The 14,754-nt window shown below is 41.3% G+C and overlaps 1 protein-coding gene across 1 annotated transcript in view; it reads left to right on the forward strand.

Moving 5' to 3' along the window:
* Window positions 1-14,754, forward strand: part of LOC130862635 (disintegrin and metalloproteinase domain-containing protein 5-like) — a 47,563-nt gene that overhangs the window by 15,540 nt on the left and 17,269 nt on the right. Inside the window, exons 13-16 of the mRNA XM_057752345.1 lie at window positions 2,190-2,285; window positions 6,368-6,563; window positions 8,398-8,488; window positions 9,135-9,351. Of these exons, the coding sequence (XP_057608328.1) occupies window positions 2,190-2,285; window positions 6,368-6,563; window positions 8,398-8,488; window positions 9,135-9,351 (600 nt within the window). The remainder of the gene's footprint in view (window positions 1-2,189; window positions 2,286-6,367; window positions 6,564-8,397; window positions 8,489-9,134; window positions 9,352-14,754) is intronic.

Consider the following 14,754-nt stretch of genomic DNA (forward strand, 5'->3'; position numbering starts at 1 on the left):
GAAACAAGTAGTGTGAAATCTGACATATTTCTCACCAGAGGGGTCATGACCCACAGGTTGAGAACCACTAAGTAGCTAGCGGCCATCAGACGGTTTTATCCTAATAAGGTCTCCATCCACACTGTCAAAAATGGAAAGGAGTTTTAAAGCCGATGACATACAAAGGGACAAAAGTGCGGCTTTACATGAACTTTTCAGTAGCCTTTTGGAATCAGAGAGAGTGGGATTGTCTCTCCAAAGCCTTGAGAGAAATCAGGAAAAAGAAGCTTGTGTTCAGGAAGTCTGTCTTTCAGAAATAAGGAAGTAAAGTCCGAGACAAGTAGAAGCGGAGGGAGCTCATCCCTACAACGCCTTTCATAAAATCTTAGTAGAATTTTCCAGCCATAAATAATAACCAGCCATATTTTGACAGTGGGATATTCCCTTTGAGTTAAGAACACATACATACTTCGAGTGAAGGGGTCAAAAGACACTTTATACAAACAAACAAGGATGAGGAGCAGTAACGACACATACCTCTAAAAGAAGACCAAGTCCAAAGGTTTGTCATGAGAAACTCAAGTTAGATCGTTGAGAAGGTTTTAGTGGTTGTAGGCATGTATTTATTTAACATTGGAGCAACTACATACGCAGAACACATTGAAGAAGATATGAAGGTAGAAATACATAAACCAGCAGCAGAGACTTCAGTTATCGCTTTCATTGGTCAGAAAACCATCCAGGAAGTAAATAATGAAGTAGTTCTCTCAGACTTCACTTTAGACCAAAGACACAACACACACAACACATGCACACATACCTTCCTATTTAGTGGCAGTAGGGTATACATCCTTACCTTGTGTATGTCAACCAACTATAACATTAAGCTATAACAGCACTGTCCCAATTTAAATATGCGAAAATCACAAACAGATGAAAAGTAAGCAATTGACACAGAGTAACTAATGAGTCAATGGAGAAATAAATAAAAAAGAAAATAATAAACTATATTGAGGTGAATAAGAGCTGAAACCAAAACCTCTCAAAATCTCTATGTGGCAGCAAAAGCAGTTCTAAGAGGGCACTTTATAGCAAGAAATATCTACATTAAGAAGAAGAAAAAATGGGTGTTGCTTTTGCCTTCCTGCTTTCGTCCTTTGCTGGTGAGAGCATCAACACAGCTGTTGCCACTGCTGCATCAGCACCCAGCTTCAACACGGACTGAAGAAGGATAGCACTCCAAGAGTCCCTCAGGCTGCCAGCCCCCACCTGGAAGGACTGAGGACAAATGACTCAGTTGTGAGAGTTGATGGCATATCCGACACTCTCCGCTGGACATCTGATGCAGCCGTTGCCCTTGGCATACACTTTTGTTTGCCATGGGACACCATGCAGCTTTGTGACTCAGCTATGATTTGCTAGCCCTTTCCAAGTTAAATGTTTATTTTCACCGTTGGGCTATTAACAGCTGTTGACTCATATTCATCAAGCCAGCCCTCTTCAATACTGTCCTTAAGACAATTAATGAATATATAAATAGACCTTCGACTGTAGCATTTTTTGCTAAACAGCTCCTGTATGTACTCTGGGGTGACCTCGTCAGGTGACAAATGAACCTAACTGAATACAGAGGAGAGAGTTATGATGGGGTCGGGCAGATGGCAGTGTTTCCCCAAGAGTTTAGCATGGGCATCAGTAACTTCAGGGGCACAGTTCAGAGTGAGGCAATATAAAATCCAAAGCCTTTCAGAAGTACATTGTAACGGGACCATGAATAAATATTAGTCTGATAAGTCAGGCTTTATTTCAGGGGTGTAGCAGTTTGATATTTAATAAGCAGTCTTATTCATTACAGTGGGCTCTGTGTCTGAGGACCACTAGGGATGCTCAATGTTGGGATTTACACATAAACAGTAGTGATGAACGAGGCTTGACGTAAACACCAGAATATAGGAATGTTTAAGGAGAGTGGCTGTTAACAAGAGATCAAGTAGCGTTCTCCCCTGGGTGCTTTCATGGTAGGTCTTCTTGAACTGCACCACACAGGGAGAAAATGTCTCTGCAAACTGCTGAATGGAAGATTATTTCCAGGAGAATGTGTCTATTGACACATTCTTACTATACATGTAAGAAAAACGGTGTGATTTTCAGAGCTTTGTTTGATGCTGCACGACCACACAGAGCTGAGTAAGACTTTCGTTTCCTTGCAGAACTGTACGCACCGAGCGTGCTGTGACCCTATGTCATGCCGATTAAAGTCCAAGGCCCTATGTGGCTCTGGAGAGTGCTGTAAGCAAGACTGCACGGTAAGAGGAAAACCCACCTTTGATAACAGCCTGGCAACAATTCTCTTGAAATAAAATACATAGTTCAAAGAGAGGAAAGCATCAGTATCTCTCTTAGCTGACGATTCAGTGATACTCTGTATCCATTCCCCGCTTGGAGTCCATTCAGTAATCGATCACTTCCTCTGCTCTTGTGTGTATCATTTCTTATGTTCCTTCTCTCCTAACTTGGCTTTCTGAAGTTTTCTCTCTGGCGGCCAACGTGTCTGTCTGATCACGTGTGCCTCTGCCAGGCTTTCTCACCCATATTTTCTGTGTGTAGCTTATGTGAGGGCAAGAAGTTAGATGGGTTTCTTGTGCCCACTGAAGTCGCTTTACTGTCTTCTGGGAACGGCCTTTGCTCGACCGCACTCAGTTAATGTGGCAGTTGTCCTCTTCCTCAGTGTGTAAACTGTTTAAAGAGAGCTCCATTCATGTTTACATCCTAAGAAAAGGATACTGGGCAAAGTAAACAGCAGAAACTCAAATACCAAGTGATGCTCTTGTAATTCACTGAGTGTGGGATTGTATTAGTCACGGTTACCTAGAGGAACAGTAACACACACACACATGCACACGCACACACACAGTGTTGGCTAGTTTTATTCCAACTTGACATGAACTGCTGTTAATCTGAAAGGAGGGAACCTCAATTGAGAAACTGCCTCCTTCAGATCTGACTGTAGGGCATTTTCTTCTTAGTGATCGATGTGGAAGACCCCATTGGGTCCAGGTTCCAGACTACTGTGACTTTAAGTAAAACAAACATCTATAATCCCCCCACCCAAAAAAACCCTACAAACCTTTCCTATAAGACAAGAAGGTAGTTATATGATACTAAGGAGACAATTCATCAAGAGGGTATAAAGTTGATAGTCCATATGCATCCAACCCTAGAGCACCCAAATACAAAAATGATGTCAACGGGTATGAATGGAAAGACAGACCTACTCGAATGGTCAAATCCCATTGCCCAGATGGGTTTGCTCACGATGCCATGTAAGAAAAGCAGCCCTCCACTCATCGAGTGCTCTGGTAACAATAGAGTCCAAATGTCATGGCTCAGCTCGCCTCTGTTCTGGGGTCTCAGCCAGGAAAAACCACGGCAAGACTGGAGAAGTGAAATCCATACATTTAGGGGTCTGGGTCTTGTCAAACCAGCTCTGGAACTCATGGAGGTCAGTTCTGCCTGCACACAGAGACTAGCAGCATCTCCTTTGGGGAGCTGGAGAGAGTATAGTAAATGCTCTCGGATGCTCTGTGTAGAAGTTATGCCTTGTCTACAGCAGCGCTACACCATTACGAACCATTATGAACACAGTAAACATTCTCATTTGGGGCAACAAAGGATAAGGCTTTTGTTTTGTTAAAATTGTTTGCTAACTAACTTTTTTTTTTCGAGACAGGGTTTCTCTGTGTTGCTTTGGTGCCTGTCCCGGAACTAGCTCTTGTAGACCAGGCTGGCCTCGAACTACCAGAGATCCGCCTGCCTCTGCCTCCCGAGTGCTGGGATTAAAGGCGTGTGCCACCACCGCCCGGCTTTTATTGCAGATTTTTGGTATTAATTTCACTTGTTTTGACGTTCTGTTACTTGCTGCATCAATGTTCACACTGTTGTTATTATTGCATTGTTGTTGTTATGATTGTAATGCATTGATGAACAGCTCTCTTAATAATTTCAAAATAATTCTCATATATAACAATATCCCTTATTCTGAGATCTGCCTTTACTGATATCATCACTTCCAATTTTTATCACTAAAGCTAACATTATATATTAGCATAGTACATTGAGCATTATTATTTTACTCTCATTGTATTTTATTTCAAATTTTCTTTCTATAAACAATCCCTTTTAAGTAGCATTCAATAGGATCTTACTTTTTATGCAGCCTGGCTGGCTGCTTATTATATAGCTGCATTTAGATTAATAGGTTGATTCAAATATAACATTTGGGTATTTGTTTGTCTTGCTTCCAACTTGGAGTATGTGTGTTCATGGTTGTGCATGCAAGTGTGTGTGTGTGTGTGTGGTACAGGGGTATAGTGTATGTGTTGTTTAGATTTTCAGTTCACAGAGGGTTTCAGATTTTGAAAGTCTAAAACAGGCTTTATTTTGCTTTTGCTTTTTATTGGGGACCGTGTTTATGTGACACAGGTTATGTGTCTGTGGATGTGGCCAGAGGCTGGCAGGATCGTCTTTGATTTCTCTGTCTATTTTCTTAACCTGTGCCCCGTTGATCTCATTAGGTTGGCTGGTCAATGAGCTCCACAGGTCTCTACTTCCCCAGAACAGGGGTTACAAACATAGGCTGGTAATTCCAGACTTTTAAATGGGTGCTGGGATGAAAACTCAGGTCAGCAAGCTTGCTGGACAAGTTCTTGACTGACTGAGCCACTTCCCATCCGCTTGATCTTTATTCGTTTGAAACCATATTTTCGCTTGCTATACTGAAATATAACATTTTTATTTGTCATGCATTCAAGTTGTTGCTATTCTATTTTCTTGCTTGTGCTATCTCTAATGACAACGTTGTGATTATTCTTACTTTTTGCTATTCTGCACATAATGTCTTCTACCTTCCACCTGAAGGTTTATCTTTGTCATTGGTTTTGAGCAATTTGATGACAGTGTGTATCAGTATGGTTTTCTTTATGCGTCTTCTGCTCGGGGTTTGTTGAACTTGGCTTTTATTATATTTGGGGAACATTCAACTGTTTTGTTGTCAAGTATTTGCTTCAGTCTTTACGTCTTTGTGGTCTCCTTTGAGAATGTCACACACATGCCACTGGGCATGGGAAAACATCTCACGGGTGGCTGATTCTCTGCCAACTTTTAAAGAACTGACTTTCTGTTTCATTTGTAATGGCTTCCACTGCCATGCCTTCAGCTTTACTGGTCCTATCAGTGTACTTATCATCTGAGAATTTTTAAAAGTTTGAATTTTAGAATTCTTTGCTGTCCCTCTCAGATTCTAACTCACTTTACCATTTCCTTTTAGACATTACAAAACAAACAAACAAAACCAGATGCAATGAAATAGTCTAGAAAAATCAACTTTGTAGAAACTTCTGTCTCTTGTGCATATTGAGAAGTTTTCCTTTATTAGAAATCACCTCTTCAGGCTGGAGTGATGACTCGGTGGACAAGAGCACTGGCTCCTTACACAGAAGATTCAAGTTTGATTCCCAGCACCCACATGGCTGCTTACAACTATGTGTAACTCCAGCCTCAGGGAGCCTTATGTATCTTCTGCACTCTGAATGCGCCAGAGAGGCACATGGTGTACATATGTACCTACAGGAAAAATAGTCACACACATAAAATCATAAAATAAATAAATCCTTTAAAAATGGACACAATAGCTGGGCGGTGGTGGCGCACGCCTTTAATCCCAGCACTCAGGAGGCAGAGGCAGGCAGAGCTCTGTGAGTTCGAAGCCAGCCTGGTCTACAAGAGCTAGTTCCAGGATATCTAGGACTGTTACATGGAGAAACCCTGTCTTAAAAACCAAAAAAAAAAAAAAAAAGGATAATAATAAGATAATCAAATTAGTTGTCCTTGCTATACCTGAAGGGAACTTTTGATTGAACCAACCATGTCCACACACGCTCAGAGGTGTAGGAACAAATCTTCCTGAGCCTGGGATGGGCATAACTAACCCCACTCCACTGCAGCTACAGAAATATTTTTTGATAGATACATTCAGGTTGACCTGGGTCCTCTGCTACATTGTCTTATGGGAGGCCTTTGGTAATGGAATTTTAACACAAGTTTCACTCACAAGTATCCAAACTTTTATTTTGTTTTGTTTTTGGTGTTTTGAGACAGGGTTTCTCTCTGTAGCCCTGGCTGTCCTGGAACTTGCTCTGTAGACCAGGCTGCCCTCATAGTCACAGAGATCCACCTGCCTCTGCCTCTTGAATACTGGGATTAAAGGCATGCACCACCATTGCATAGTGAGATTTTTTTTTTGATCTTGGCAATAAAAAAAAAAATGGAAACTGAAATTTGAGAGAGAAAGAAAACATTCCTGGAAGTAATTTTTTATGTTCTCTTCTAGTTAAAACCAATTAACACACTGTGTAGAAAATCAACTGGCGAATGCGACTTTCCCGAGTATTGTAATGGAAACCTTTCTTACTGTGGGCGTGACACATACTTGCGTGATGGGGAGTATTGTGACTCGGGTCAAGCCTTCTGCTTCCATGGATTGTGCCGGACTACTGACAAGCAATGTATTGACCTGCTTGGAAAAGGTAAGGGCTATAATGTTCCTCTAAAATCTGATTATCCCAACACCAAAGTTCAGCTCTATAGGACAAAAGTATGGCATCTATTACTGGCCAAAGTCTTGCTTGGTAATTATTAATTTGAAAGGAAACTCATTTTCTTATGTCTAAAAGACAGCAGAAAGGATCCCCGAACTTACATTGACTTCCTGTTTGTGAGAGGAAGAACGCACAAGCAGAAACACAGGCTCTACAGTATTATATTGTATTCGTAGTCATGGGGTTTAGTTTAAGTTTTAAAGGAAGCTTGGTTTCCAGTAGAGCAAAGTGAGGGGCTTCAAGAGCTTTCTGATGAGCAAGGGGTGATAGATTTGGCAACTGTATTTCTCATCACTGTTGACAACTTAGTTCCTTACTTGAGTATTGGGTCACTTGCTGCGTGGAAAAATAGTGTCTGAATGGACAAAGTTCATGTTAGCTGAGAACAAGGACTTTCCTTTTGAATTGTCCCTTTAGACAAGAGACAATAAAGGCATGACTTAGAAAACTTAACATATTCCCCCAAAGTATTTGTCTCTGGCCAAAATGTGGGGGGGAGGTGATAGAAAGAATGACCTGGGACTCCGTCACAGAGGCCAGCCTGGTTGGCCATGGATCTGTCTGTTTCTCCTTTTCATGTTACCATAACTGGAATTACATGCTCAGATTTTTTGTGGGTTCCAGAGATTCAAACTCTAGGCCTCAGATGTGTGAGAGAAGTCCATTATTGACTGAGTCATCTCCCAGCCAATAGCATCACTGACTTTTTTTTTTGAAACATGATAAAGACATCTTGGGAAGGCTTTTAGCAGAGCTCAGGGTGAAGGGTGTTGCTGTGGCTTGCATCAGTGAAGGCTTTTAGCGGAGCTCAGGGTGAAGGATGTTGCTGTGGCTTGCATCAGTGAACAAAAAATTAATAAAGATTCAGCTTGAAAAGAGAAGCCTCATGAGAAAGAGAAATGGCAGCTCATCCATAGAGGCCACAATTATACAGGTGGTATGAAAACCTCACAAGGGTTGGGTCAGGGTTCTGTTCTTGTCTTTGCAGGAAAATACTCATCTTTAAAGAATCAAGAGACCTTGTACATCTAGTTGCCTAAAGACGAAAAGATAGCTATCCAGAAAGAATCAACAAGCAGAGAGAAATCTGACTTATGATTATCTGCATGGAAAAATTTGATTATCTGGACGTGTATACATCTCTACTTAAAAATCAGAGCTGACTTTGGAGTTGGACATTGGCTATCCTTCTCTAAATTCAAGCATGTTGTTAAACGAAAATTTCAGAATTTCTGTCTCATCTCAGGAGCCATCTGGTATGGGACAGAAAGAAGATAGGCTTTAAGGAAATGTTTTACTTTTCTCCATGCCCATTTTGTTTATATCGTATCTTTCATTGAATATATGTCTATATGAATAATGTTAAAGTTTCAACAATGAACAGTGGGTTTTCCCTGCAATAATCTTTGAAGCTTTCAGGAAGAATTGGGGCCCCACAACAATGACTCCACCTGACTAATATGACATCATGATTCTGACAGCACTACTATGAGACTGGTTTGGGGGTACCAGCTTCAGAAATGGTGTACCTTCTTATAATGTTCTGGCCAGAACTCCAAATAAGAATTTCAGAAAAACAATAGTAAATACTCAGAGACCATTTACAATTATACAAAACAGCAACCTTGAAACTTAACCATCATTTTACCTTTATAGGATGATGCTAAGAAGTCACATTGCAGTTTCCAGTCTGCCTCTATGGGTCCAGGAGTGTGAGCTGAATTCTAAAATCCATCTCACTTCTCTTTGTCTTTATCTTTAGGTGTGAGAGGGGCTCCTTTCTGGTGTCATGAAGAGTTGAATTCCAGAGGTGATAGATTTGGCAACTGTATTTCTCATCACTGTAAATTTGAGTATGTGTTTAGAAAATTATACTTTTATCTAGAATGCAGATTCTCAAATACTAGAATGTGTTCTGTGTGAACCACAGTGGGGTACTTTGTCAGATTTCCTTTGGCGCGTGGTCTCAACTGAATGGTTGTTGTCTCTTGCCATGGAACATTTGTCCAGCGCCAATAATGCTAAAGCTCCAGTGACCTTGGAAACAGCTTTTGTATATAGCTTTGAGGAACTATCCATTGTGTTAAGTAGTTCACGTATATCTTTATGGTAAACATGATATACCTCACAAAATGTATCTAACAAAAGTTATCTTGTTTTACTTACTAAAAAATGTATAATCAATGTTCATTAAAATCCAAATTCCAGTAGCTAGAACAAAGCATAAAAAAGCTGTCATGATGATTATTTTTTAATTCTAAAAATGATTCAACCTAGATTTAATTTAGTAAGAAATTATTTTTAACTTAGATGTATACTAAGTTAAAGAAGAGTAAACTCTAGTTTCACATTGTATAGGGAGCTAAGACAGAAAGAAAACGTTCAGAGAGGTGGGGCTGCATTGCTGGTTTTCCTAGTGTGGACCCTTAATTGCTAGCCCGTGATAGCAACTTACTTATGTCAATAAATGCTAAGAGACCATTCCCATTATGTTTCCAGAGATGTTCTGTGTGGGAAGTTAGTCTGTACATGGCCATTCAAGAGGATAGTGAAGCTCGTCAATATATCTACGGTTTATACGCACGTACAAAATGACGTATGTATATCTTTCTATAAAGGCGGGAGGATACCTAAGAGCACACCAACAACATATAGCACTATTGAAGACAGAGACGAAACATTTGTAGAAGATGGCACTATCTGTGGCCCTGATATGGTAATTTGAGATACTTTAAACTGATTTAAAATTATTTTGTAGCCATATTTGTCTTGACACTATATCAAGCACTGTATTTTGTACAATTTCTTCATTGTGATAAAATGCTCATAGCTCGTAACAAAGGTTCCCCTCTTAAAAGACATGTGTAATTTAGTGGTACTAAGTTCACTCCCAGTATTGAGTAGCTACCACACCACTGTGCATCTTTGTAGCCTTTTCCTCTTGTAGAACTGAAACTCTGCCTATGGGATTGCTCTTTGTTCCCCTCTGTAGTCTCTGGAACACTCTTTCTGTGCTCTGTGATCACTATAGATATGACACAGAAGTGGATGATCTACTTTACTTAGCTGAGATCCTCAGGGACCATCCATCATGTAGCAGAAATTCCAAGTTCTATCTTTTTCAAGGCTGTGTACTATTTCACTATTTGGATATCTCACGTATTGTTTATTCATTCTTCAGCTCATGACTATTTTCATACTTTAGCTACTGTAAATAATGTTATAGGACCCAAAATGTTCATAATCCTACTTTTAGTTCTTTTGAGTATATTCTTAGAAGTAGAATTGTTGGTTTGTAAGGTAACTGTTTTCAGTATTTTGAATAACTACTATACTGTTATCCATAATGGTTAGAGCATTTTGTATTCTTACCAACATTTTAAATAGTGTATGTGTGATAATTAATATTGGTTTCAATTTGACAGCATCTAGAATCACCTCAAAAACAAGCCTTTGATATATTTGTAAAGTGTCCCTTTTAGGTGATTGAGATAGGAAGACACACCCTGAATACGGATGAGACCATTTCATAAGTTGGAATTCCAGACTGAGCACTCTCATTTTTTTTTTTTTTTTTTTTTTGCCTCTTGCTTCCTCTCTCTACCCTGCCTTTCTCTCTTTCTTGAATATGAATGCAGTGTGATCTCCTGTTGCTGGGTTATCTCTACCTTGATGGACTGTATTAATGGGTCCGGCTCAACAGGTACATTCCTAGAAGGGGAGTGTGGACTGAGGAAAGAAATAGGCACAGAGAGAGACAGCAGAGTCCGGAGGACTTCCAGTGAATACTGGGACAAAAGCCCCAAGTTTATTACTCACAGTCCTTACGCACCCCAAACAAAAGGGGAGGGCACAAGACTCCCGTGGTACAAAGAGCAAGCGAGTGTAATTACATCTTTACATCTCAAAACACTTGGTAGCCCTACATTAAACATCCTTAGATTCTGAACATGAGAGGAATTGTATGAAGCCACTTTCCTGGTTCATTTTTCTTAGCATGCTGATACTTTTAGTTCCATCCATGTTTCTGCAAACGCCACACTCTGGTTCTCCTTGACAACCAAATGAAATATTCCATTGTGTACACGTACCATGTTTTCTTCCATTCATCTCTTGGGGACATGTAGGTTTGGTTCATGTGGTGGTTTGAATATAATGTCTTCCCATAGTCTCAAGCATCCGAATGCGTGGTCCCCAGTAGCTGATGATGTCTGGAGAGGCTGAGGAGATATGGCCCTACCTCAGGAAATATGGCACTGACGGCGGCCTTTGAGAGCTTAAAGACATGGCACTTTCCAGTTTGTGCTCTCTGTTTCCTGCTTGTGGTATATTATGTAGGCTTTCAGCTTAGTTGGTCATCATGCCTGCCTACTGCCATGCTTCCTCACCATGACGATGATAGACACTCATCTCCCTCGAATTGTGAATCCATAAAAACCAAACCCAAATAAAACTTTCTTTTATAAGTTACTTTGGTTATGGTGTTTTACCACAGCAATAGGAAGGTGACGCATAGATTGTCCTGAACTCTTGTGGAGAAGCTGTAAGCAAAGATGTGCAAGTGTCTCAACATTATGGTGACTTGGAATTCTTCAGAAACAGACCTAGGAGCATTAGAATATGTAAAGAACTCCAAAAGTTTAATAGCAAAACCCTAAATTATCAGAACAATAAATGGCTAATGAATTATAGAGACGGCGCTCAAAAGAAGAAATAAAAATGACCAGTAAATATTTGAAAGTCTTCAATTTATGTTTTAGTTGGGGTTTCTGTTGCTATGGTGAAACACCATGACTGCATCAATTTAGAGCGAAAGGGTTTGCTTGGCTTGTATATCACAGTCCTTTGAGGGAAGTCACGGAAGCTCCTCAGACAGGGAGGAACGTGGAGGTGGGAGTTGATGCAGAGACAATGGAGGAGTGCTGTTTACTGCTGGCTTCCCATTCCTGCTTTCCTATAGAATCCAGGACCACCAACGTAGGGGTGACTCCACCCACAATGGGCAAGGCCTTCCCACATCAACCACTAATATAGAAAATGGCCCACAGGCTTGTGCACAGGCTGATCTTATGGGGGCTTTTTCTCATTTGGAGATCGGACCTGTTTTGGGTGTCTTTTTTTTTCTCTCCATTTTGCCAAAGTATCTCGGAGTCTAGAAATAACTTATATTTAATGCTACCTAATTTGAATATATTGCTAAGAACTGCTGTCTGGCTTTGCTTTAGTATTTTTATATTTTTTCTTTTAAACAGATATTGCTTTGTATTTTGGTTTTGCATTAGGCAAATGACATCACAAAATCAGTTAGAAAATGCTCTGCTCTTTCCACCTGCAGAAAAATTGGAAAGAGAGCTGGCGGTGCTTCTTAACTATTTGTCAGAATCCACTGTGAAGCCAGGGCCATGGACACGGATTTTCTCCATAGAGATCTATGTGGTTACTGATTCAGAATCCTACCTGCTCGTGGTTCTTTTCTGAGCTGTTTGTGTGTGTTCCTTGTATAGTCACATTAGGCCCTTTTGGTCACTCGTGACAATATTCCCGAGGAAAATAGCTTCCAGGGGAAAGGATTTTTTCCTTGTCGTCTCGAGAGTGTAGAGGTTTCAGTCAATGATGGGCGATTTCACTGCTGTGGCCTGAGGTGGGGAATCTCTTTCCAGCTGGGAAGCAGTGACCATGGGACCGGGAACAAAGGAGGACCACACAGGTCACGCCTCCAGTGACCCGGTTCCTCCAATGAAGTCTCATCTTCTAGGCTCGGCCGGTGCTCAGGAATGCCACCAAATAGTGAGTCCACGCATGGGTTGATGTACTCTGAGACCAGAGCCTTGGGCTTCAGCCATTTTCTCAAAACTCTTGAGTCTTAAACCTCTGACACAGGGGCTGCTGGGTAACACTTAATATTCAAAGTGTAACAGCTTGTAGCAGGCTTTGCGCTTCTAGGAACTGGTCCGGTTGCATCGCGACCCAGTTTGGCGAAAAGGTGTCCCACATTCTTCTTGCTGCACAATTGGGAGTAATGTTCTGGTTTTTTATTTCTGGTTTTACGTACTTGAATCGAAAATTAAAAAAAAATTTAACTTGCAACTAGAGTCTTTGCCAAGTTTGCTCTCTTTTAAAGAACCTCAGTGTTTGGTTTTACCGACTTCATTGCTTCCGCTCTCTAATTTGTTTCTCCGTGCTCTGGTTTTTGGTTCTGTATTCCAACTAGTTGTAGGTTGGTTTGTTGTCCCCTTTATCTCTCTTTAAAAAAAGTTAATAAGATCTGTTTGAGTCCTCTTAAAGAAATCCCTTTCTAGCATTGTTTCCCCCATTCCCTTTTCCCTTTCTTGTGCTGTGTGGTATGGCACTCTTAGAGATGGCTGTCTCAGGAGTCACCTTTGCCTTCCTGCTGGTAATCTTTGTGGTCGTTACGTCGTCGCTGTGACTGAGACAGGTTAAGGGAGGGTCAGAGCCATGGTGACAACTGGTCACTTTGCGGCTGCAGCCAGAGAGCGCTGGGTGCTTACCATCAACCCAGTCTGCTGTCAGAGAAGGGGGCGTCATCTTACCTCAACCCTTTATGGACAGGCTCAGAGACTCATTTGTTTCATGATAGAAACAAATGAGATCTAAAGAGCTTTAGCATCCTTAGATCTCCAGCTGTTGTCTTTTACCCCCCACAGTCTTTCTCTTGGGCCAGCTCCAATCTGTGCCTGTCGCTTTCATCAGTGGACGCTCCCCTTGCTGGGAGTCTCTTCTATCCCAGGGGCTAATGGGGTCTTAGCCTTGACCTTCACAGCTTTGTGCAGTGCCCCCCCTCAGGACTCCTTGTAAAAAAACTGATCGTGCCTCGTATCGCCAAGCACAAGCTGCCCTCTTTGTCCATGGAGCAGGTCTCCAAGCTCCTCAGTCTTGTACTCGGTACACTTGGGAAAACAGTACCGTGTGGATGATGCTGATGCTGTCAAGGTTTGCTGCCAGCTTCAGCTGTAGCCTGACTTTCCTGGATCACAGATACATTGGCCCTTGTGTGCTGATCCTAAGGAAATGCTTCTCAAAAAATGTTTTTGAGAAGACCCCTCTTTTGCATCCTATGTTTAGGGTCTCTCCTTTTCGAATGAATTTGGATTTTCACAAGATCCAAAATGTTGAAGGATTGGGTCTTTCCTTCGGGAAAGTGTTCCTGTTGTACCAGTTTAGAGCACATGTCTACTTAAGGATGCTAATCTTGAAGAATGGCCGTTGTTCCCTCAGCACCACCTCTGTCTGCAACATTAAATCCACGCCTCCCCTGACAAACATCGTGGTTCCCAGCTCTGCTTGTTGCTCTTGCTCACTTTAACCAGGGCACAGTGATAGTAACTACAACAGCCTGAATGCCCTTGCCTTTTATGGCCCCTACCAAACAAATGAGTTGGTGCTCTACAGTTTAGCTTCATTTGAGTGATAACAGACAGGATGCTGCTGGACTCTGCCAGGTCATCACAGGAACAGCCAGATCCCTAGCAATAGTCCCTGCCGTCTTCTAAAGCATATGTGCCAGGTCCCTGCTGCCTGTGTTACTCTCAGCAGGCTGACCTTACAAATCCCTAGCATAATGGTTTTTTTTTTTTTGTTTTTTTTTTTTGTTTTTTGGCTTTTCTAGCTTCAAACTCCCAGGGATCTTCTAGCTTCAAACTCTATATCTTCCCTGCGAGTCAATTCCAAAGGCCTCCAGACAGCTTGAGCTCAGCAATGATCACACTTCTGACAGCAAGTGTATGTGCTCATTAGTTTTGTGTAATACCTCATCAAACAGAGGGTCTGTCTGTGAACTTTCACTCACTGCAGGACACACAGGCTCCCCCCACTTGGGATCAAAACTGAGATCATCTCCTTCTGGTGCTTTATCTTTCTGATAGGACTTAGGATAGACGACTTGAAAGTCAGACTCAAAAGTCCTTGCATAATTTGCAGTCTGTAGGCACAAAACTCATTTCAGTATATAAGAATTACCTTTTTCTTGGCTATAGTCTCAGAGATTTGAATCCCACTATAGGTAATATAAGTTTTGGTTTTCCTAGATATGTCTTGTGCTTTGTCTATGCTCTCAATTTCATGATTTGACTGCCTTTATTGTTTATCTTTTCACTGCTTT

This window comes from Chionomys nivalis, chromosome 20 (assembly GCF_950005125.1).
Source record: "Chionomys nivalis chromosome 20, mChiNiv1.1, whole genome shotgun sequence".
Lineage (NCBI taxonomy): Eukaryota > Metazoa > Chordata > Mammalia > Rodentia > Cricetidae > Chionomys > Chionomys nivalis.